This window comes from Rhinatrema bivittatum, chromosome 9 (assembly GCF_901001135.1).
Source record: "Rhinatrema bivittatum chromosome 9, aRhiBiv1.1, whole genome shotgun sequence".
Lineage (NCBI taxonomy): Eukaryota > Metazoa > Chordata > Amphibia > Gymnophiona > Rhinatrematidae > Rhinatrema > Rhinatrema bivittatum.
This window is the reverse complement of record NC_042623.1, coordinates 96,921,225-96,946,795: the sequence shown is the minus strand read 5'-3', so window position 1 is coordinate 96,946,795 and position 25,571 is coordinate 96,921,225. Positions and strand designations below refer to the sequence as shown.

At 41.7% G+C, this 25,571-nt stretch overlaps 1 protein-coding gene across 3 annotated transcripts in view; it reads right to left on the bottom strand.

Annotated features, from left to right (window-relative positions):
• The window catches only part of BMT2 (base methyltransferase of 25S rRNA 2 homolog), a 168,207-nt gene that overhangs the window by 23,140 nt on the left and 119,496 nt on the right, over nt 1–25,571 (bottom strand). For all 3 annotated transcript variants that reach the window (XM_029616370.1, XM_029616372.1, XM_029616371.1), the window contains one exon: nt 3,779–3,893. In XM_029616370.1, coding sequence (XP_029472230.1) covers nt 3,779–3,893 — 115 coding nt within the window. The remainder of the gene's footprint in view (nt 1–3,778; nt 3,894–25,571) is intronic.

Sequence of the window (25,571 nt, the reverse complement as noted above, 5' to 3'; positions counted from 1 at the left end):
GCAAATCTGCACTAGAGACCACTGTTCTGTCCGTAGGTCTCATGTGGAATGCGAAAGTGGCCCCCAACCCCTGACGCTCATACCTAATCCCCACCCCGAGTTAGTAGGTAGCCCTCCCATAGGGATTCAAATACCTCTCTCTCTCTCCTCCCCCCCCCCCCCGGGAGCCTGAAACAGGCTGTCTGTGACTATCGTGGCCTGCGATGATTGAAGTCCAAAAACCAGCAAATATCATGCACTGAGATAAAAGACTGAAAGAATCATCACACACTGGGAAAACATTGTGTGCGGCGCAAATGTTTTCGCGAATGGCGAAAACATTGCCGCACGCGATGTTTCCCCACTGCACGAAAGAAGCCTCATTTGCATTGGTAATGCCCCCTAATGCGTTACCAATGCGATATTGGAAAATGAGGCCCCATGTGACATCCATCCTGTGACATAGTAGGTCAAAGGCTATCGGCACCATTTTGAATACCGGCAGCCGAGGGTGTGAGTGCAGGAGATGGCTCCCGGATCCCCGGCTGGACCACCAGGGAGTTTTGGTAAGTCTTGGGGGGGGGGGGGGGGGTTGTTTAAATTGGCTCCTTTAGACGACTGAATAATTCGGCGAAAATTCGTTGTATTCGTGGGTAATCGCGATACATTTCGCTTCCCCACAAATTTATTTTATTTTAATTTATTTATTTAGAATTTTTATATACAGACATCCGTTTGTACATCGTATCGGTTTACAAAAAACTTGGAACTTTTAGGCATAGCCTTTACATGGAACAATAACTATATGAAAAAAAGGAACAGTAACTATAATATAATTAGGTACAGGATAACAAATTGCAAGATCAATGGCATAGAGTAATAACACTGATTAAAATCTGGGTAAGCATGATATTTACATAGAGATCAAAGGTGACTAGTGAGATACGTGACTTGAAGAGTGTCAGATCTTGTGGGGAAAATAGCAGCGAATACAACAAATATGGCCTATACGTTGCGGATTACCAATTCTTAGGGAACCAATGCACACCCCTTTGGGTTGTTGCCACTTCAAAGAGAAAAAGAACAAAGTTTGAGAAAAATTTGGTAAACAAACTGCAAAAGTTCTAGTCCTCTTTCAAGCCCTTTTCCGGTTGGCACCTAGAGGATCTCTCTCAGCTCTCGCTTGGAAATTACCTTTATACTTTTTACCTATTTGAGAATAAGCCTTTGAAATACCTCATACGAAGTGAAAAGCTCATCTGAAGGAAGTTACAACTACTAAAGATGATAGGATTTAGCAAGCGAGGATTGACGGCTTCTTTGAATCCACCCCGAGGAAGCCAGGCGTGAGCGCCGCTGTGGGAGGAACCCAGGAGCTTGAGTCTATTCCTATGGCCGAGGAGATCTCGCTCAGCCCAGGGGCGCCAGAGATGCCGACACCGCTGCGAAGTCGAGAGGAAACATCGCGAGGCTATGATGAGAGGAGTAGAGAGCAGCCCCCTCCGGTGCAGTACGAAAGCAGAAGAGAGTCGGCGTCTGGAGGGAGTGGAGGAGCCCTGGAGAGAGTGGCTACATCCACCCCTAAACCCCAAGGGGCTATGCCGGAACGGAACATCGATGATACAGCGCTTCAAGATGTGGTAACCCTACAATCTAAGAATGTTTTCTCATTGCAAAGACCCCCCCGTAGTAACTTTAGATACATTATGGAAAGGAATGACATCAATTGAATCTGCAGTTACAACTCTGACACAGGCATTTCTTGATTTAAATAAAAAGGGGGCTAAATACTGAAAAAATGACGACTTTATATCAAGAAAAAATAGACAAATTGGAGGAAAAATTCAACTCAATAGAGAATGTTCAAGGAACAATAATAAGAGCTGAGAGAAAATTTGAGAGTATAGAAAATTCACTTCGATATTTAAATCTAGATATTGTGAATTTTCCTGTGGTGAAAAGTTTAGCCCCGGTTGAATTGCTAAAGGAATATATTTCAGAATGTCTAAAGATTCCTAAGGAAATAAGTCCGGTTATTTCCAAAGCTTTCTACGTATCAAAGAAAGAAATACCAACTAAGGGATTGAAGGAAGACAAGAAATAAAATCTCCGAATGCCTCAGAACTGATCAAGATGTCTACACAGACTGAGATTAAGACTAGAGGCACATTGTTGGTCACTTTTCCTTTTGAACAGGATAGAAACCTAATTATGAAGTATTTCTTTAGAAATAGATCCGCTCATTTTTATGGGCAATGTGTGTGGATATATCCCGATATCGTACGCTCCACACAAGAGCATAGGAAAACGTTTTTGATTATGAGGCCTGAAGTACTAAATCGAGGTGCAAGTATGGTGCTTAGGTTTCCCTGTAAATGTTATTTAAAATTTCAAGGAAATAAATATATTTTCTATGAACCGGAGCAACTAAGCGGATTCTTAGATGGTAAGGGATGAGATGTGTTATAATTGATTAAGGGTGATGCATCCTGTGACGGCTTGATTTCTTATTTCTATGTTTGGAAGAGCTTCATATTACATTATCTTGGTCCCAATATTACCTGAAAAAATCTTAGTAGAGATCTATGTATTATGTAAAATCTTGAGTTAAATTTACTTGTGTATTATATTATATTGCTAGATCTCTTATACCTTTTGAATTGATATATGAAGTAATATATCTGTAAATGCATAAAAAACCCAAAAACTCTAGACCTCTTACTGTACTGGCCCAAAGACTTTTTTTTTTAGAAACATGCATCTCCTAAAACATAACTTGGTCTTGTATTGGAGGTCTAGAAATAAAATTGGATTTGGATTAATCTGCTATTCCAAAAACTGTCCAGAGTGGCTACGGCTAGCATAGAGGTGAGGAAGAAGTGTCCCGCTCAGCCCCATAGGAAGGCAGCGAGCAGTGCCCCAGAGTGGTGGATTTGCAGTAGGATAAGAAGCCATCAGGTCAGAAGGAATCAATGATTTGTCAGGCCGGGGGGGGGGGGGGGGGGGGGGGGGGGGGGAACAGGAAGTCTTATCCAACTGGGCTCAGAGGGAAACACGTAAAAAGTGTCCTGTTGGGCACAGAGGAGAAATAGCAAGCTGAATCCTGGAGTGGCAGCTCTGCACTGAGAGAGGAGATAGTAGCGTCCCACTAGGCCTGTTGGAAGAATAGGAAGCTACATTCTGCCCTTGGAAGCTGGAAGGGAATTGAGAGAGAAGTGCCACACTGCAATCTCATTTACTATTTATACCATACTGACCTGGATATAAGGAGGGGTCATTGTATATTTGGGCCAATACATCATCATGTTCCAGTGTCCTGATATGCAACTTAGCCCCTCTGTGTTTGTCAGTGAAGATCATCATATTGCTGGAAGTTAGAAATCCTGGCTTTATAGAGTTAATACTTTACTGCTCTGCTATATATCCTGGCACTTTCTGCACAATCTATGAATATTTATGATATTTAAATAAGACATGCATAAAGTTCTGGGTCAGGCTTAGAAATGGTGCATCAGCAATTTATACAGCACAAATGGACAGGACTGGAGTAATGTAATAGAACAATTGAAGCAATTCCATACGCTAACTGAAAGGATAGGAGGGTTAAAAAAAAACCCTCTAAAAGACAAAAATGTGAGAAAAGATGAAAGGAAAGATGACTGCTGCATGTGGCCAAGTAAAAGGCAGAAAATAATAAGAGTATGGTTAGAGATAAGAACTGGAGTCAAGAAGTAACAAGAAGAAAAGAAACATAGTAGGGCTGTGACAGCTTCAAATGAACGTAGGTAAAAGCAAATACCTCCACAGCAGGCACAATGTCAATGCCAACGGTCAGGAATTCTTCAAACTTCAGAAATGGATTAAAGCAGCTCCCAACATCTAGTAATCTGATTTTTCCTGAGAGATGGAACAACCTAAAGAAAAGCACACAATAAGGTTAACCAATTCTTGCTCGAAAAACAAAACATTTGAAAGAAGTTCCCTTAGAAATTCTGTTAGAGAACCCTTGAGGTTAAATCAGCCTGGGAACCTTTGTGCAAGATGATTCAACAGGATAAAGAGGAGTTAATCTGAGAAAAACACATTTTCCTCCTGTATGGGGAAAGAAGCTTCTGCCTTTTCCTGGAAAGGTTTTCAAAGGGGAAGCGAGGAAGGAGTAGAAAAATTCTTTAATAACCCCTCCAGATACCACCACCACCACCACTCAAAAAAAAAAAAAAAAGAAAAAGATTTTTTTTATTTCATTGAAGGCATCCAACTCTCCTTGCAATCCAATACATTTACCGTTTGGGATAAGACAGAACAAATTCAGTGCCATACCTTGTTGATTTTCTACAGGAGCACAAATATAAAAGTGTCCCATAAGATTACAAGCCAGACTATTAAATATGCTACATCTGGCATCAAAATATAAACAGCTGTCTTCCTAAAATTAAGTATTTTAAATTAATAAATAAGGTGTGAGCACATATTTGTGGACCGACAGAGTGCTTTGGCCCCCCCTTTAAAAAATAAAATATTTTCTCTTTTTAAAGCCTTCTCTCTAATATTCTGAATTAGTTGCTATAGATTATTAACAGCATGTAGAAATAATGTCCAAACCACAAAGTTTATATTCACTTAGAACATGGCAACTTGATTGTCTGTTTGGATGAGAATACTCTTTCCTTATAGGAGATGAGTGAAAGTAGTTAGAGCATACCATATTGCTTTCAGGTCAAGGAAATTGATTTAAAATTGTTTCTCCAGCAATGATCATGTTCCTTGAGTTCAAAAGGGGTCTGTGTTGGGCCCTCAACCTTTTGTGGAGGAATCCTTTACTAAGGTTACTTGTTGAGGAGCTTGCTGTCTAGGTGCTCCTTCCCGTTGAATTAGGGGGGTACAACCACCAACTAAATTCCTGCATTATTTCTTTTAAAAATCTCCACTTTGGTCATTAGGGGTTGAGTATACTGGTCCCATTGGAAATGAAGGCCTTACTGTAGGAAATGTACAGTATATGCAGGTAGATCAGTAATACTATGTCAATTGCTCCATTGTTGGGTAATTGCACTAATCGAAGCCTGGGAATTTTTGAGCTCTGTACATAAAGGTCAAGTTACCTTGTTATCAAGGCACAGGAAATGCAATTTTTCCCACATTCTCATTTGTAAATCTTACAAGATATGATGACCTGGAATTGCTGCTGGGTCCATTGGAGCTTCCAGAACTCAGAGAAGACTCAAGACATCTGCACGAGGGTCTTTGCCCTTACATATATTCACTCCCAGGGTTTTTCCTAATTTGTCAAGAAACCTGAAGTAGGAAAGGTCTTCCAGTAAAGACTAGTGTTCCAGAGGTTCAGAAATCCCAAAAATCTTTGGAGTCTAGACGTGAGAGAACACTGATCCAGGATTTGAATGATGAAACTGTTGGCTAAGGAGGGGTCCCTCTCTCCCCTCAGAGGAAAGAACTCCTGGTGCATATCCTCAGAATGGCTAGAGTCTGCTACACGTGAATGCCATCGGCTAGAAACATCTTGCAGAGATTCAGATGGAGCATCCTGGGACACCCTTCTTATGGAAGATGACATCTTGAAAGGAAAGGTTTATGGTACCTTCTTTATCCTTAAGCACTGAGGTAAAGAATCTTTCACCAGCTCCACTACTTGCGCTCTGTCGTGCCCTCTGACCTGGTGTAAGTGGGAATCATCATCTTCAGTTACTAGAATGGAATGTTGCTTTTCTGGGCTTTGTAGAGTATGAACTAAAGGCCGATTAGACACAAGAGACACCAGAAAGCAAATGTTTCTAGGCGCAGTCTCTGTGATAGAATGCACTGTCCAACAAAATTGCTAATTGGTAGTAGAAGCAGAATCATATCCTCTTCTGCTCCTGTGAAGAGCTTGTGCATAGGAAGGTTTGCAGTATGATGCATTGATGCCTCCAGTGGTTTAATGGGCAAAGGTATTGATTGATGTTCTGGGGCCTGATGTGTCAGTGATTTTTGCTTCTATGGCAGCAATAGAGCCATGTTCATCGATGGCACTTATGAACCGTGTGTCGATGGTGCTGATGCATCCCAGCCTCTGCTCTTCTGTGTGCAATGCTCCAGTGGTTCCGCAGAGTGGGGTTTCCTTTTCCTTGATGCAAGGTGGCTATGCTTACTCAACCCCTATGATTCGGCCTGTTCCAATGAAAGATATACTTTAGAGGAGCTAGTGCTAGTCTACTTCCGGTGAGGCAGAAGAGGAAGCGCGTCGGGAAGGGGACAGACTGCGGCTTCTATAAGACTTATACAGTTTCTCCATTTTCTAGGCCCTGGATCTTTGTGTCCACGGGGACATCCATCCACAATTCTAACTGGTCATGGTCTAGACCCAATGGTAGCAAAGTTCATCTCCAACTATAATGAACATTTTCCTACCACAAATACAATCTTTAAACTTTATTGTGGCCTTTTTCTTGGTGGATATTCCGATAATTTTTTTTCCCTTTTTACAAAGGTAGAACTGAAAAGTGCTGCTTGGGGCTACTGAGGTAGTGAGGCAACTTTAAAAGATACAAATTTTGAATTTTTTTGAAAAAAAAAAAGAGAAGTACATGTCCATGCTAGTACTTGAAGGAAAAAAAAAAAAAAAGAGTGAGGAGGCTCACGAGACAATGCCCAAGTGGTAATTCCTACTCATGCTCAGTAGAGAAAAAGATTTACTAGCTAGGAACAAGAAGACTATAGCTGGATGATGTCATCCACATTTATGGCTAATTCAGACCTGCTTATTGACAGGAAAATAAGGAAGAATGTACATTACCAGACATTACACAACGGAAGTAGCCAGAACTGAATTCTGGGTGAAGGGGGTCCTAAGGTTAACATGGGGGAGCACTATGGCAGCCACCTCACCTCGCCCCTATCCTATGTGGGTCTTCATGTCAATGGATACAAAAAACAGTTTCATTTCTGAAAACACTATCTCCTGTTTCTGCACTGTTTTCCTGGCCTGCCTCTGCTCTCTCTCATTCTTCTTCTGTAGTTAAACCAATTACTTTATAAATTGTATGCAAAAGTTTAGGCACCCCTGGTCAAATTGAATGTTTTAATAAATCTCTAACAGGTCTATCCAGTACCGAGCAGTAGGAAGAGCTGCGTTAGTGCCTACGGCACCCGCGGTTACCGCCCGCACAGTGCAGCTCACCTACCGCTCGATCCTGAACACTAATTATATGTAAATGTAAACCGCGTCCGTAATGCCTTAGTCCCGCGCAACCCATTTTACTGGATAGAGCGCCTATACAGTATCCTGGGTGCGCGGGCCTAAGGCTTCACGCCACGCTGGTATCTGTCATTTCAAATGTCATTTGAAATGACAGATACCAGGAAGCGAAAAAACCAAAAGCAAAAAGTAAGTCGCTTCGCCGCTTCACTCTTCCCTCCTCCCAGAGCAAGGCTGCTTTTCGCGCCCTGCTCCGGGAGGAGGGAAGAGTGAAGCAGCGAAGCGACTTACTTTTTGCTTTTGGTTTTTTTGCTTCGCCGCTGTCAGTGTCCCCCCTCCTCTCGGAGCAGGGCGCGAAAAGCAGCCTTGCTCCGGGAGGAGGGGGAGACACTGACAGCGGCGAAGCAACGGCGAAGACAGCGGCGAAGCAAAAAAAAACCAAAAGCAATTTTGGTTTTTTTTTTTCAAAAGCGACTTACTTTTGGGATCTGTCAAGATCCCAAAAGTAAGTCGCTTTTGGACGCCTGCCAACTTACTTTTCTGAAGCCATCATCAGGAACACATGCGATAGTAGCTCCTCCCGACGAAGACAAAGATGGCCGCCTGCACGGGGGAAGCGTACAATTGGCCGCTCAAGACCTTTTCTATGACCCCATCACAAACCTCTTATCTTTAGTGGTTAGAGGCATTCACTTCCAGTGCCGCTCGAACAATGCAGGCCCCAGTCATGATGGCGGCTCCGATGCAATGCCAAGAAACACTGTTCCTGCTCACTCTAGCACTCCCTCTAGGCGAGTGCATGGCCCCTCTTAAAGGGCCAATAGGAAAGCCAGACCTGGCACATGCTGACGACATCCCACGTTCCCCCGCCATATAGATGCCCTAGACTTCCAGAGGACACCTCAGAAATGGATCGCCTGCATTCCTGCAGTGATAAGTTGCTGCTCTAAGTTCCTGATTTTGTGTTCCACTGCCTGCCTCGCCTCTCCAAGTCCTGTCTGGTCTAGTCCTCCCCATCCTGGTCTCATAATCCGTTTTGAGCTCTTCTCATCTGCCCTCAGACTGACAACCACATCTAACCATAGTCTGTACCCTAACCATTCTCGCCTGCCACCTGCATCTGACTTCAGCCTGGAGCTCGACCATCCTCATCTTCGGCCTGTCTCTGACCCTAGCTACAACCAGGACTTCTCTCATTGCCACCCTCCACGAGACTCTCGCCCAAGTCATGCTGGTCCCCGGAACTTGGAGGCTTAACCTAAAGGGAAAGGGGCTGGTATATGTGAAGCCCTAGTCCAGTCTTGCACCAGCCTAGTCCCACCTGTAGGTTGAGTCAATCTCCAACAGCAACAAAGGTCCACAAACCTTACAAAGTCATTGTGTAAAATATGCAAAACAAAACCTTGATAAAAAACAAAATACTGTAGACATTTCTATTTCTTAACAATGTTTCTGACAGTTGAAACTGCTAGCCGTCCTCAGCTTGGTAAAAGCGAATTATCTTTAATTCAAATGCTCAGACAGGTACTTAGAGCAGTGGTTCTCAACCTTTTTTCGGCCGGGACATACCTGACAGATGGTTCTCACATGCATGACACTGAACATGTGACTATCATGGGGCAAAATGTAAATATACATTCTGCATCCTCAGGAACCCCCTTGACCCCCAACAATGGGTGAAGAGCAGAACTAGGACATTACCAGTACAACTCACCATACAAAAAAAAAAAAAAAAAAAAGATATTCTGGTTCTGATGAAATCTCAGTAAAAGCAAAACAAACTCTTTCCTGGCAGGTACAATACTCCTCCTTATGAAAAGACAGTAATTTACCACTAATGCATGTCCTATTAAGAAAACACAATAAATAAGATTCATTCAAATGCCTACATGCTAGTAAAATACCTCACCTTGGTCACACACCCAGAACTGACCTTCACCAAGTACAGAAAGACCACACATTATAAATATGGAGACAAACTGGAATGGAAAACCAAAACAGCCACTCTGTATGTAGTGTAAACCTGGAGAAATGGAAAGAGAAATATAGCACCTAACATAATGCACACAAACTAACTCGCACAAAGTTAAACCTGTATAATGGAACACACTCAAACAGTAACAACCCTATCTATGAAAAGGCAACACTACAAATAATCAATCAGGCCCTAAACACTAATACACCTCCAATTAGGAAAACAGAGCAAGCCAAGCTGCTATAGATCCCCACTCAGAAATAATTGTAAAACTATACTAATAAATGTTACAAAACAGCTGATGAACAGAACATCCAACAATTAAAAACGCATACAAGTTATTAAAAATTGTCCAAATATTTCAAAACAGCGACACATCACATAATACCCAATAATTAAAATGGCAGTCAATCAAGAAAAATAAACTTAAAAAGCCATCTTTACTTACCCTCTTCAGCAATTCTCCTACTCCTTTCCCTTGCAGGCCAATAGCACTCACCAGAAACAGCAGTGGCTGCTGAAGCTCTGTTCTCAGTCCTCTTCCTTAGGACCCACAACCAGTCACTCATACACAGTCTATCTTCCTCACACACACACACACACACACACACACATGCACCAGTCACCTCACTGACCAGTCTGTCTCTCTCACAGAAACACATCACCTCTGACCAGTCTCTCTCTCACACGCACATGCTCTCTCACTTACATACAAGCTCTTAATCACACACAAATGCTCTTGCTCCCATTCTACCACACACACAAAGCAGCCACTCACGCATCCAGGCACCCATAGCTGCCACATATACACACACAGGCTCACATAGAGCCTCTTCTCATTGTTTGGCCCAATAAGCCCTCACTGGCCTGGCCTCCGGTGGCGGCACACAGCGTCTCTCCGCTCTTCATCCACCACTGGCCTGACTGTCAGCGGTGACTCACAGTGTCTCTCCACTCTTCGGTCGCCACCAGCCTGGCCTCCAGTGGCAGCAATCCCCTACCAAATGCATCGGCCAGTCTTCCCCTAGGGAGAAGAGAAGCACAAGTGGGGCAGTGCGACACTGGAAGCCACGACACACCTGCCGGTGCTTGGTGACACACTGGTTGAGAATCGCTGACTTAAGAGGATTCCATGGTTGTTGAAAGTAGACAGAACAATCAACCTGAGAGATTTGAAGAATCAGAGTATTGTTTAACCATGGAATTGTCTTCACCTGACTAACTGAAGGTTTAACTCAGTCAAAATTTTGGGACTTAAACAAGTTTAAAAAAAAAATAGTATTGAATCAACTGGAAGGGTGTCCTAAGTTTTGCACATGCCATATTTGCTGTTTTATTATTTTCAATGTTAAAATGAGCAGATAATTTTGCATTAAAAATTGCAGAAAGATATCACATTTAACTTTGTACCATGTAGAGATTGTCATCTTCTATTCACTTAGACATTCATTGAAATATATACAATTTGACCAGGGATGCCTAAATTTAGGCTGCTGAAGAGCAATTATGGAAGTAGGCTTCTTCCCAGATGACATTCCTGAACTCAGAAAGGGCTCAGAGAAGGAGGGGGGGGGGGGGGGCTAAATAATTACCCACCAAGTTAAGGCAGCTCTCATCGGGTATCATGACTTCTCCTGCTAGTGGGTGGGTGCCCCCCGCCAGCATGGCTGCACGGTTGCTGCCTGTAACAGGGAGCATGCACATCCAGCATGAAAAGATGCGGTTCACTATTGTTCTGGTGGCCTTGGGAAGGAGGGTCAGACATATGACCATCCTAGCACTAGTTGCATGGTCAGCGTGAACTTCTCTCCTGGCCTTGGGCAATGACAGGTGCTTTGCAAGTGGCTCCTGTGGGGTGCAGCACATCGACTAGCACCACTTTCGTTAACAGTTGTAGATTGGCTGCGAGGCTGATGTGATGATTGGGGGGTTGGGGGCGGATCGGGCAGGAGAGTTAATCCTGCCAGCTCCTGAAATTTCTCCTCTTCCACAACCTGCCCCAGATAAGAGGCTTTCCCTCCTACCCCCCCCCCCCTGTAATAGCCAGGATGTGCTGTTAGTGAGATTATGATGCACTATTATTGTTGTACCAGGGTGCTTGATCAGTGTTCTTGAGGGGAAGGGGGGAATTAGAATAGGGGAGAGGGCTAAGGCTTGATTCAATTTGTGCCTGGGGTCTCAGCCTTTGAACAAAGAATGATGGCTCAGGGGTGCATTAGAAGGAGGTCAATAGGGCAAGCCAAGAAGACACTGATGGTTCTCCTTACCCACAATGGGAAGGGAGGCCAGTAGGCTTGCTATGTGGTGGTCTGCCCCTTTGTGGTCCCCCTCCGACATTCTTGACTGTCAAGGAATCATGGAATTGAGGTGGAGCCTTGGGTAACCGGTGGCAGGCAGTTGCAAAGAGGGCACTTCCCAGGGGAAAGGATAGGGATAGGTAAGCTCAAGCATCCAAATTAGAACCCCTTTGTCAGGTAATAAATGGCTGCATTAATATATGTGTGTGTGTGTATATGTGTGTGTGTGTATATGTGTGTGTGTGTATATGTGTGTGTGTGTATATGTGTGTGTGTGTATATGTGTGTGTGTGTATATGTGTGTGTGTGTGGCCTTAGGGACAGATGCAACACCAGGCTAGTTTAAGAACAATTCCCAGGTTTTGGTGCTGGCTCGTATTATCCCTGGTCATATATCTTTGGCCTGTAGCAAGAGGCAACGTTTTGCTGCTGTTTCTCCTTCCCCCCACCCCAGGATTATACAGAGTTTTTCTTACTCATTCTTTAGTGGGAACTCTGATTGTCTGTCAGCTTTGAAAATGTGCATCTCTGATATTTTTTGCATTTTGCACAGCAGAGGAAGAAATGCATTTGTGTTTCTATTTCTCCACTGTTGCACTGCATTCATGCAGAATCTGGCTTCTTGGGGTTCTAGTTCAGTGTTTGTCTACATATTTCTGTTTCTAGTCTGTGACCACTTGTTCTGTATTTGATGAGGGTTTATCCTTCCTCTTCCCATTTGTCCTATGCAAAATCTTTATCATGCACAAATCCTCCGCTTTAAAAGTTACTACTGGGTTTACAGCTAGCAGTAAAATGCATGGAGAAATGCAACTATATGGAATCATTTAAGCAGGGCACCTTCTCTGATGTTTTGGCATTAGACTGGTCTGAAAGTGTTGTTAAATCTTTCTTAAGTCAAAGGGCAAGATGCACTAAGCATTTTTCCCCCATAGACAAAATATGAAAAACATTTATGTATATCTGATCCAAAGTATTTTACCTCAGAAAATGATCCGATACAATCTAGAAGTCATGCAAAATTGAAATCTGCTATCAAATACAAGCCCACATTGTAAAAATTAACATTCTTGAAATTTCATCTTAGCACCTCTTAACTAATTAGATGAACAGCTGAAAACAGTTTAATCACTTATTTCCCTGCGAAAGTAGTCACACATTACAGTATCTATAAAGCTTTATGTAATTATCCTTAATTAGACAACCACCTTGAATTATTTAATGACAGAACTTTCGCTTTCTTAAAGCATGTTTGTGTCTTCATTATGAACAAGCAATAAGGGTCGAGGGAGTATGGACTTGGGACTTAAAGAATTTGAAACTTTTTTCTATACTTAAAAAAAAACAAAAAAAAAACAAAAAAAAACCATTTTTTTTTTTTTAAACCACACACACAAAGTAAAAAAGCAGTGGATGCTATTAATGCTTCCACATTGAATCTATATTATGAAAACATCCCCAAATCATCAGAAAATTACTCAAGTCTCACCGATTATCAAGTACACCAATGTTTATACTCAGCAAGAGTTCACTGGGGTTTTAAAAAACTTAAGGCAAAACGTGGGGGAACAGACCTGTCGTCCTATCCAGTCTTCTTGAGTATCACTTCTAGATTCCAGAAATGGCTGCTTCATGGCGCAGTCGATCCTAACAAATGGAATTATTTAATTTCATTTATTTACATTTCTATTTCACCTCAATTGAAATTCCAATTATACACTGGAACAAAAGTTGCACTCAACAAACAGAGTGTATCTAATAAAAGTTCAAACAGATCCATATTGGTCTTAATTCATATGTAGTTTTATTGTCAAAGCGGCTGCTCCTCTTAATTCAACAAAGTATTATACAACAAATCCCCCAACACAGACCGTGTTTCGCCAGTCCGGCTGCCTCGGGGGGGGGGGGGGGGGGGGGGGGGGGGTAGGGGGTAATTTTAACACACAACCATCTGTAATACAAGAGAAAGTACAAATAAACCAAATATACTATTCGAGACTGAAGCAGAGACACTGGCAGGTAGTATACCATTTTAACTTAGTAAACATACCTTTTTGAAAATCAGGCTTACAAGTGTTCAGGAGCGCACCAGAACCACATCAGTACCAGAGTTTTAAACCCTATTGTTTTGGCGCGAATACCTGTCCCAGAGGCCGCCGGGTACAAGCCAGCCAATCATACTGCAGTAACAACTCTGACGTCAAGAATGTTTCGCCGGCCTAAATGAAGTAACTCCATTCAAGTGCGGCAGTTAAACCCTGTGGTGAAACGGTGTCAAGGGTATGGATCCACTTTTGTTCAGAGTAGCCGAGAGATCGCCACCTCTCAACGGCAGAGTGATCACCTCAATAAGTTTCAGATCCGATAAATCATGGGATAACTGAGTCCAATGAGTTACTAAAGGGGCTTTTTCTTTCCCTGTTTTGATACTGGATTTATGCTCTATAATATGTGTATTAATCTGATGTTTTGCCCACATACAATTTCTTGCAAGGGCAACTAATCACATACACCACCGTCTCTTCTCCAAGCTGAAAAGTCCTAACCTCCTTAGTCTTTCCTCATAGGGAAGCTGTTCCATTCCCCTTATTTTGGTAGCCCTTCTCTGTACCTTCTCCATCACAATTATGTCTTTTTTAAGATTTGGCGACCAGAATTGTACACAGTATTCAAGGTGCAGTCTCACCATGGAACGATACAGAGGCATTATGACATTTTCCGTTTTATTCACCATTCCCTTTCTAATAATTCCCAACATTCTGTTTGCTTTTCTGACTGCCGCAGCAAACTGAACTGATGATTTCAATGTGTTATCCACTATGACGCCTAGATCTCTTTCTTGGGTTGTACCTCCTAATATGGAACCCAACATTGTGTAATTATAGCATGGGTTATTTTTCCCTATATGCATCACCTTGCATTTATCCACATTAAATTTCATCTGCCATTTGGATGCCCAATTTTCCAGTCTCACAAGGTCTTCCTGCAATTTATCACAATCTGCTTGTGATTTAACTACTCTGAACAATTTTGTATCATCTGCAAATTTGATTATCTCACTCGTCGTATTTCTTTCCAGATCATTTATAAATATATTGAAAAGTAAGGGTCCCAATACAGATCCCTGAGGCACTCCACTGTCCACTCCCTTCCACTGAGAAAATTGTCCATTTAATCCTACTCTCTGTTTCCTGTCTTTTAGCCAGTTTGCAATCCACGAAAGGACATCGCCACCTATCCTATGACTTTTTACTTTTCCTAGAAGCCTCTCATGAGGAACTTTGTCAAACACCTTCTGAAAATCCAAGTATACTACATCTACCGGTTCACCTTTATCCACATGTTTATTAACTCCTTCAAAAAAGTGAAGCAGATTTGTGAGGCAAGACTTGCCTTGGGTAAAGCCATGCTGACTTTGTTCCATTAAAACATGTCTTTCTATATGTTCTGTGATTTTGATGTTTGGAACACTTTCCACTATTTTTCCTGGCACTGAAGTCAGGCTAACCAGTCTGTAATTTCCCGGATCGCCCCTGGAGCCCTTTTTAAATATTGGGGTTACATTTGCTATCCTCCAGTCTTCAGGTACAATGGATGATTTTAATGATAAGTTACAAATTTTTACTAATAGGTCTGAAATTTCATTTTTTAGTTCCTTCAGAGCTCTGGGGTGTATACCATCCGGTCCAGGTGATTTACTACTCTTCAGTTTGTCAATCAGGTCTACCACATCTTCTAGGTTCACCATGATTTGATTCAGTCCATCTGAACCATTACCCATGAAAACCTTCTCCAGTACGGGTACCTCCCCAACATCCTCTATCATCTAACGGGCCAACTGACTCCCTCACAGGCTTTCTGCTTCGGATATATTTAAAAATGTTTTTACTGTGAGTTTTTGCCTCTACGGCCAAATTATTTTCAAATTCTCTCTTAGCTTGTCTTATCAATGTCTTACATTTAACTTACCAACGCTTATGTATTATCCTATTTTCTTCTGTTGGATCCTTCTTCCAATTTTTGAATGAAGATCCTTTGGCTAAAATAGCTTCTTTCACCTCCCCTTTTAACCATGCCGGTAATCGTTTTGCCTTCTTTCCACCTTTCTTAATGTGTGGAATACATCTGGACTGTGCTTCTAAAATGGTATTTTTTAACAATGACCACACCTCTTGGACATTTTTTTACTCTTGTAGCTGCTCCTTTCAGTTTTTTTCTAACAATTTTTCTCATTTTATCAAAGTTTCCCTTTTGAAAGTTTAGCATGAGAGCCATGGATTTGCACACTGTTCCTCTTCCAGTCATTAAATCAAATTTGATCATATTTTATGATCACTATTGCCAAGCGGCCCCACCACCGTTACCTCTCTCACCAAGTCCTGTGCTCCACTGAGAATTAGATCTAAAATTGCTCCCTCGCTCGTCAGTTCCTGAACCAATTGCTCCATAAAGCTATCATTTATTCCATCCAGGAACTTTATCTCTCTAGCGTGTCCCAATGATACATTTACCCAGTCAATATTGGGGTAATTGAAGTCTCCCATTATTACCGCACTACCAATTTGGTTAGCTTTCCTAATTTCTCTTAGTATTTCACTGTCTGTCTCACCATTTTGACAGGTGGACGGTAGTATACTCCCATCACTATAGTCTTCCCAGAAATACAAGGTATTTCTAACCATAAAGATTCAATTTTGTATTTAGTCTCATGCAGGATGTTTATCCTGTTGGACTCTGCCATCCCGGACATAAAGTGCCACACCGCCTCCTGGGTGCTCCTCTCTGTCATTGCGATATAATTTGTATCCCGGTATAGCACTATCCCATTGGTTATCCTCTTTCCACCATGTCTCTGAGATGCCAATTAAGTCTAGCTCATCATTCAATGCTATACATTTTAATTCTCCCATCTTACTTCTTAGACTTCTGGCATTAGCATACAAACATTTCAAAGTTTGTTTTTTGTTTGTATTTTCATTCTGCTTTTTAATTGATAGGGATAAGTTAGAATTTTTAGCTCAGGTGAGTTTTTAGTTACAGGCACTTGGACTACTTTTCTTATTATTGGAACCTCACTGTCGGGATGTCCTAATTCTAATGCATCATTAGTATCCTTTGAAGATACCTCTCTCCGAACCATGCGCTGTGAGCGACTGTCAGCTTTCCCCTTTGTTCTAGTTTAAAAGCGGCTCTATCTCCTTTTTAAAGGTTAGCGCCAGCAGTCTGGTTCCACCCTGGTTAAGGTGGAGCCCATCCCTTCGGAAGAGACTCCCCCTTCCCCAAAAGGTTCCCCAGTTCCTAACAAAACTGAATCCCTCTTCCTTGCACCATCGTCTCAGCCACGCATTGAGACTCTGGAGCTCTGCCTGCCCCTGGTGACCTGCGCAAGGAACAGGGAGCATTTCAGAGAATACTACCCTGGAGGTTCTGGATTTAAGCTTTCTACCCAAGAGCCTAAATTTGGCTTCCAGAACCTCCCTCCCACATTTTCCTATGTCGCTGGTGCCCACATGTACCACGACAGCCGGCTCCTCCCCAGCACTGTCTAAAATCCTATCTAGGTGACACGTGAGGTCCGCCACCTTCGTACCAGGTAGGCATGTTACCAGGTGATCCTCACGCCCACCCGCCACCCAGCTATCTACATTCCTAATAATTGAATCACCAACTATGATGGCCGACCTAACCCTTCTAGTCTAGCTTCAGTTAGTCAGCCAGAGTGACTCACTGCTCTCTTGATTAACAAATGTTGGTACCTATTCAAACCCAATCACACTACCTCAATACCTTTCCAAGGTGAGTAACTGAGCTGAACTTTTCAACCTTTTTACTTAGGTATATACTGCTCCTAGCTTATTTCTAGCGTCTGGCTATTTTTTGGGTTTGTGTTTTTTTTTTTTTTTTTTAATACAAGACACTCAGTTTGTATTAAATACAAACACTCAGTTCTTTAAAAGTCTGCAGAACACTCAGTTCTGCAGACTTTTAAAAATAAACACATTACCTACTGCTTACTAGCTACCATATTGACTATTTAAAAATACAAACAGTCTAACTTGTTTATTCACTGCCTGACTATTAAAAGCACAAACACACTAAATAATGTTCCCAAATAGTTAACTTTGCCCCAATACTTTTAAAAGACAATGTCCCAAGCAAAAAAAAAAAAACAAAAAAAAAAAATTACTGATTCCTTTCAGCCACCAGCAAGGTGATCCTCTCCTCTCAGTGTTCCCACTAGAATGTGGGAACACATCAAGTGCTCTTGTCTGAGCCAGTTCTCTAGTCACCCCATGAATCCATGCTGCTTCTGATTGAGCAACCCACCGTATTGTAGATAGTGAACTATCCTTTTCTTCAGCAGAGCCTCCATTAATGTTCCCACCACCGAGGTGATGCTAACTGGCCTGTAGTTTCCAGCCTCTTCTCTGCTCCCACTCTTGTGAAGCGGGACCACCACCGCTCTTCTCCAGTCACTAGGCACTACACCCCTTTCCAAAGATCTACTGAACATGTCACACAGTGGACCCGCCAGCACATCTGAATACCCTCAGTATTCTGGGGTGAACCTCATCAGGCCCCATGGCTTTGTCTACTTTCAGTTTTCTTAGCTCTTCCAATACATTCTCTTCTGTAAATGGAGTTTCGTCTACTCCACCCCCTTCTACAGTCTTGATAATAAGTGACTGTCCTTCTCCAGGGTTTTCTTTTGTGAACACTGAACAGAAGTATTTGTTTAATATTTCTGCTAATTCTTCATTTCTCTCCACCCACTGGATCCTTATCCCCTTTCAGTTTCACTATACCACTATATACCTCTCTCTGATATATCTGAAAAATGTTTTGTCACCTCACTTTATCTCCTTGGCAATACTTTCCTCTGCCTGACTTTTTGCTTTCTTGATTACTTTTTTTTTTTTATCTCCCTCAGTTTCACCAGATAATCCTGTGTTCCACTTTTTGGGATTCTTTATATTTCTTAAAAGCTGCTTTTTTTTGCTTTTATTACATCAGCCACCTCCTTTGTGAACCAGATTGGATTCTTATTTCTCTTACTTTTGTTTACTTTTCTAACATACACATTTGTTGCTTTTGTAATTGCTCCTTTTAGTTTGTCCCACTGTTGTTCGACCTCTCCTATTTTCTCCCAGTGGCTAAATGTTACAGGAAGCTGTTGCAAAAGAAGAGGCAGGATTCAGTACCTTTGAAACTGCTGGAAGGGGCATCTCTGGAAATACATCCTTTAGAAAGCATAGTATGGGTGACATGAAATACACTGTTGGTCTGAGCCAGTTGAGAGAGATTGAACTGCCACATGCTGCTCTTTTGATTTCATCAACTGTTTCCTGGAATGTTTACCTAAAGAGGTGGTCTCCCAAACAAGTGACATTTGCTAAGTTATCATGGACATCTGACATGCTTCTATGGAGACCAATGTAGATCAGGAGTTTGTCAAACACATCGTATATTGTTCGAATAAAAAGGGCATATGCACTTTTCCACATCTAGAAATGGCTGTGGATACACCGATGTGGTATTGCCTGACAGAAGAAATGACTTCAGCTTTAATATACAAGCATAAAGTACTGAACTGCGTAGAATTACATGGTGAGCAGATATTTGTATTTGGAAAATGGAGCTCTGAAATACTTTCTTACCAAAGTTGTCCAGTAACCTGGTATCCTTTCCTAGTGTTGTGTTAGAAAAGAAAACAAGAATAGAAGAATATATTCTAAGAGCCCACTCCATTTCTACTGGATTGATAAGCTATTTGTACCATTCCAAATCCTGGTAATTTTTGTACTCTAAACGTAAAGTGGAAATCTAAATTTCCACGTTACTAGGACACAAGAAATAGAGTTCGCCCACATTCTTGTCTGTAACTCCTGAAGAATATCATGAATTGGAATGGTGGCTAGTTCAAATGGGGTCTTCAGAATTTGAAAACCTTCACTTGAAGATCCTTGTCTCGATAATCATGGACTCAGAATGCTGTTCCTAACTTGTCCAGAAATCTGGTGATGAGAATTTTCCTTAGGCTAAAGTAGGGGTTTGGTGGGTATCCCCTAACACTCTTCAGATCCAAGGACACTAATGATGGATTTGGTGATTGAGGAGGGGACTCCTCCTCACAGGAGTAAAACTGATATCTTGGAAAAGAAAGGGAGTGTATCCTCCTTATCCTTGCATGCCAGAGAATAAAGAAAGTTTCACCAATTCCACCTTTGGGTCCAAGGATTGACATGCTCTTTGGCCGGGTGCTAGAGGTAGAACATCTTCTGGTACCATAATGTAGTCTCTTTGAACCTCCTCTGGACTCTGAAAGATATGCTCGAGAGGTCAATTTGAAATTAGGGTGAACATGGAACAAACAGGATCTGGCATCTCTAGGCAATAGCCCTGTTTCAGTAATCTGGATGTGATATTGCCCTAGTGATTGGTGGGGGGTAAGTGCATTACATCACTTTCTACCCCTGCAGATCCTCCTCTTCATATTGAGGAAGTGAAAAAACAGTTGAGCAGGCAGCACCTCTGCCCAGTGTTAATAATGGAGCAGCCTCTTCTGTCTCTTTGAGCATTAATGGCAGAGAGGCTGGATACATTGCATATTCCAGGGCTCGATGTGTCAAGTGCATCAGTGACTTGTGTCAGGGCTTTATACATCAATGATGCTGATACTTTATGCTTCGACGAAGCCCTGCTCATTGATAGTGCCAGGGCTGGATGCGTTGATGGTACAGAAAGCCAATGCATCAGTGACACTCGAGGATGGTGCTTTGGCTGCATCAGCAGCACCAATCAATGCTTTTTCAGTGCTGGGTATGCCAGCAGCTCCACAGTGACTCTTTCTTGGTTTGCTCGATCCTGAGGGCCTGGCCTGTTCCGCCAACAGACCTATGTTAGAGGAGCTCCTGGTTAACTTTACATCCAAGGAGCATGAAGAGAATCCAATCCAGGAAGAGGCTTTACTTGGAACCTCAGTCTTATGCAGTTTCTCCATTTTCCAGGCCTTGGATTTTTAACCCTGGAGATATGCAGCCACAATGATAACAGATACCTATATTACCTGAATGTAAACCACTTTGAAGTGCTGAAAAGTGGAATATAAATTAAAAAGAAAATAATGACAGCAGTTTGCCTTGTCATGGTCCTGTCCCAGGTAGCAGTAACAGAAATGTCTGTCAGTAATGGGCAGCTTTCTACCACATAAAAAGTATGAAACCAATCACTGTGGGCTTCTTGACGTTTGACATCCTTCTCTTTTTATTTATATTTTATTTTTAGAGCACTGAAAAGTGCTGTTTGGGAGCTGCCAAAGCAATGAGGCAGCAGAATAATTGAACAAATGGTATAAAAATACAATTAGTAGGATAACATTTCCTGGAGAAAAAGGTTCATGTCTGTGCTGAGGCTTGGACAAAAACAAATACTGAAGGACCTCACGAGGCAACGCTGGCGCAGGAATGCCCACGCATGCTCAATAACTGTAAGATTTCTTTGAGCTTAGAGAGAAGGGTCTGTTTAGTGTCATCAGTTACCACCCCCACATGTCAAGGGTAAATCAGTCCTACTTTACAGAGAACAAAAAAGTATTGAAGGCCTAATATAACTCCAAAGTTATGAAGTAATTACATTTTAGGGAAAATGTTATCTTCTCTGAATTAGGACCCCAGTAGAAGTTGAACTAAGGGCCTGATTTACTAAACTTTTTTCCCCAAACACAAAGAATAGGAGAAAAGCCGTAGCAAATCTGGCCCATGGGTCACAAGTTTTAACATTTTGCCTACCACATCATATTTGCTGTGACAGTGCAGGATAAAGTGATAGTTCACATAAAAATTAACTTTAAAATATATTTTTAAAAGTACAAGTAACATCAATTGTTTTCACATTACAACTGTATTCTACTTATAAATTACTACTTACTACTATCTACCATTTCTATCCCATCTTTCTTTATGTTGGTCATTGCTTTTTTTGATAAGACTATAAAAGGTTTCTCCCCTTACTGTTCTTGTGCCTCGAAATAAATGTTCCAAACTAGATACATGTTTTCAGACTTAATCACAAGAAGCATTTCAACCTCTCTGACTTTCTGGTTGATTAAGCTGATGTACTTAATCAGAGTCTTATTTCTTTTAACCTTAAAAAGTAATTCTAGCTCTATGTTATTCTGTGACATTTTGCAATTGGTTCAGGGAAAACCAATTTGTACAGCAGACAAAGTATTACACGTGGATCCTCAACCTTGGATTGTGTATAACAAGCTTTAAAAATGTACAGCCATAAGGCGGCACATCGCGCCTCTTGTCCTGAAATTTACAACTAAGCTCACTAATATTTAAATCAGCCTAACTGTACACATTAAATTCTAGTATACATTTTTAAACAAGTCAAAACGAGCATCGCAACAAATCAAGTCGCCAAATAAAAACTTAAAACTAGTGCTACCAGCAGGCCATAACATACTTTTGTGGCAGGGGTTTTGGCAATGGATTGGTCATTACATAAATTGGGTCCCTGTTGTTGGATGGCATATCATACAGTCTTGGCCACAGAGCCGTCCTCAGCTCCTAGCTCAGACCAGCATTTGGATCACATCCAAAGAAGAGGCTGATAACCTGGTTACCTACTAACAGAAAACCGGCAGCAGAGTCTCAGAATTTCAACTGAACATTTTGGGTTAAACCTGAAGCACTGTATGCTCCAAGTCCACCAATATCTTTAATGCATTTAATTATGCAAATTACAACAAAAGCTGAATGGTTTTCAATTTAGTTTTTGTTTTATTAAATTGATTTGGTGCAATTGTTATGGAATTAGTTTTAAATTACTAAAAGCACACTAGATTATTAGCATCTTATTATAGTTGAAAGTTCTTATATTTCTTTAAATGAAACGGGGTAATTTCTTGTGCACTGATCCAGATAATGAATTTCAGAATTTTTTTTGGATGCCTGAGTTTAGTGACAATAAAATGTGACAGAATATCGCAACAAAAAGTGGAAAATGAAGTCCTTCAAATAATCAGCAAAGAAACTGGAGCAAAAATACAAGCTTCCAACATCATTACCCATATATTTATTTATTTATTTGAAGCTTTTATATACCGAGGTTTAGCGCATGCCTTCACCCCGGTTTACATTGAAACGAAACAATGGTACATAGAACAAGTAGTGAAACAAAAGTATATGCATATAGCAGGTCATGGAGCAGGTTGTAACAGGAAATAACTAAAATAACTTAAGCCAAATAACGAAAATGAATATAGAAACGAGAAACGAGGAAGGTATATACAAACTCGTGCTCTAAATACAAGAAAGTATGAGTGGGAAATGAAGGAAAGAAGGGGGAGGGATTGGGTAGGAGGTAGGGGGTCGGGGGGATGGAGGGGGAGGCAGTGGGAGGAGGAAGGGGTAAATATATGTGGAAAAGAGAAGAGGGGAGAAGGAGGGGAGGCTTAAGGCATCACAATTGTAATTTGCTTAAATCATCATTGAAAATATATATAGAGAAGTTATGGCTTCCAGGGCAGCTTAGCACCTATGTTTACACAATCTTTAGCCTTTGTTGACTGCCAACTAGGGTACCAAAGGGAATTCTACAGATCTGTAATTGTGTCTGTTAGGAAATGGGCTGAAACCACCAATACTTCATAGATTCCTGAATTAAATATACAGGTGAAAGGCTCTGTATAATGGTGTAATCCATAGAGTCATCTAGTTCACAGTCTTATTTGCAGGTTATTGCAGAAGTAATTCATACTTTTAATGTAGGCATATCAGTACTCCATGTGCTGGATAAGCCTCGCTGTAAATAGATTGCTGATTTACATTCTCCTGGTACAGGAAGTCCAGCTATGTAGTTATATAAGAGGCATCAACTGGGACATTATGAGCTTTAATGGGGGCAAGTTTGATAACTATGTATGCTAAAAAAAAAAAAAAAAATTGGCATCAGGGGATCTTGAATAAATCACCAATTATAGAATAGAAGGAGCATTAAAACTGAAAGAAAAAAGTTACAATGGAATATAAAGTCATTTTTAGGTTTTTCTTATATACGTAAGAAAGAAAGAAAACATTTTATCTTGCCAAAAATGTGATGTACATCTCAACTTCAATACACCAATGAACAGCAGAAATGCATAATAAATTTACCTGTTATTGTTTGTCAAAAGGTAGATATATCAAGGAGATCATGTTGCCCAAGATACTTCCCAAGTTGCAAGCTCTAATATTTAGAATTCTGGCTTACAACCTCCTGACACTTGTTCCCGCTGGCGGTCACTGTCCTTTAGATTGGGGCAGGTACAGATCTGGAGAATACTATGTGGCCACTCCCAAAGGGGAAATGAATATTATGGACATAGTTATGTGGGTATGTTGTGTGTTAACTAAAAGCTTAATGCTACAAAAGACTTCATGTCCAGCCATAAATCAAATTAGCAGCTTGCATTAACCTGCTTCACCAGCTGAGGGTTTGTGAGAGGCAGGGCTGCTTTCATGGACAAACAGCAGCTGATCTAACAGCTGGTATAATCTCTGCATAAATAAGATGTGTTAATAAACCAGCTCAGCTACATATACTATTCTTTTAAACTAGGTCCCCAAACATTTCAGAATAAGGGTCACATTGGACTTTTCAAACCACTGAGAGGGCTAGGGAATTTGCTGGGGTGGGGAAATGCTGGATGGACATAAAAGGGAGGTGCTACAGTTGCTGGGCAAGGGTGAGAAGGCAGAGGAAAAAATGCTGGGAAGGAGTGAGTACCAACAGGAGAAATACATTCTTCAAATATTTCATTTTCATTTCTCCTGTTGACCCTCATCCCTGCCCGCCCTCCTACTCATGCACATCAGCAGTAGCATCCCCCTTCTCTTCTACCCACGGCCCATCATTTCCCCTCTCTCACCACCCCGCTCCCAGTTGCTCTTTAACACTGACCATTGCCCCACAGAAACAAGTTACCACATTCACAGGACTCTCCTTCCTTGCCCTTTTTCTACCTTCAGAACTCTTGCACCACTTCCCTTCCTGCACTGCTCTCTTACTTGTTTTGGTGGCAATGGGTCCTCCTCTGTCTCTCCTACATGGTGGTCTCTTCATTGCCTGATTCCTTCTGGCTGCATGCTTTTCTCCTCTCTCCCTCATGTTCAGCAGCAGTCACTGATCCTCATGATAACAGCCCCTCCTCTCTGATGACAGCCAAGTGGGCTGCTTCTTGCAGCAGAACAGGGCTTCCTCTTAGCCTCTCTTCCCAGCTCCTGCTGCATTTGCCCGCTCAGAGTCTTCCTTCCCCTCCCCCCACCCTAAAGAGTACAGCATCTTTTCATGACGTCACTGATGTGTCTGCCATGCACCACCAAGCACCAGCCCCGGTGGGGGGGGGGGGGGGGGGGTGAAGAAGGAAGATCATCAATCTGGGATTGAAGTTGCACATATGGAAGAATCCCGGGCCCCAGGTAACTAATGCTGTGGGACTCCGCAGGCTGGAAAAACTGTTTGCGGTTCAGTTTATCCTGTTCAGCTTGGAGAAGAGACGGCTGAGGGGGGATATGATAGAGGTCTTTAAGATCATGAGAGGTCTTGAATGAGTAGATGTGAATCGGTTATTTACACTTTCGAATAATAAAAGAACTAGGGGGCATTCCATGAAGTTAGTAAGTAGCACATTTAAGACTAATCGGAGAAAATTCTTTGTCACTCAACGCACAATAAAGCTCTGGAATTTATTGCCAGAGGATATGGTTAGTGCAGTTAGTGTAACTGGGTTCAAAAAAGGTTTAAATAAGTTCTTGGAGGAGAAGTCCATTAATGGCTATTCAAGTTTACTTAGGGAATAGCCACTGCTATTAATTGTATCAGTAGCATGGGATCTTCTTAGTGTTTGGGTAATTGCCAGGTTCTTGTGGCCTGGTTTGGCCTCTGTTGGAAACAGGATGCTGGGCTTGATGGACCCTTGGTCTGACCCAGCATGGCAATTTCTTATGTTCTTACTAGTTATATCGTATCATGTATGTTTTGTTTACATATAAGTGGCGAACTGCACTGAACAATATTTTATTGTGTTTGCGGAATCTAAATGCTTTTAAATAAGCAATAAAACATTTTTTCCAGGGGCCCT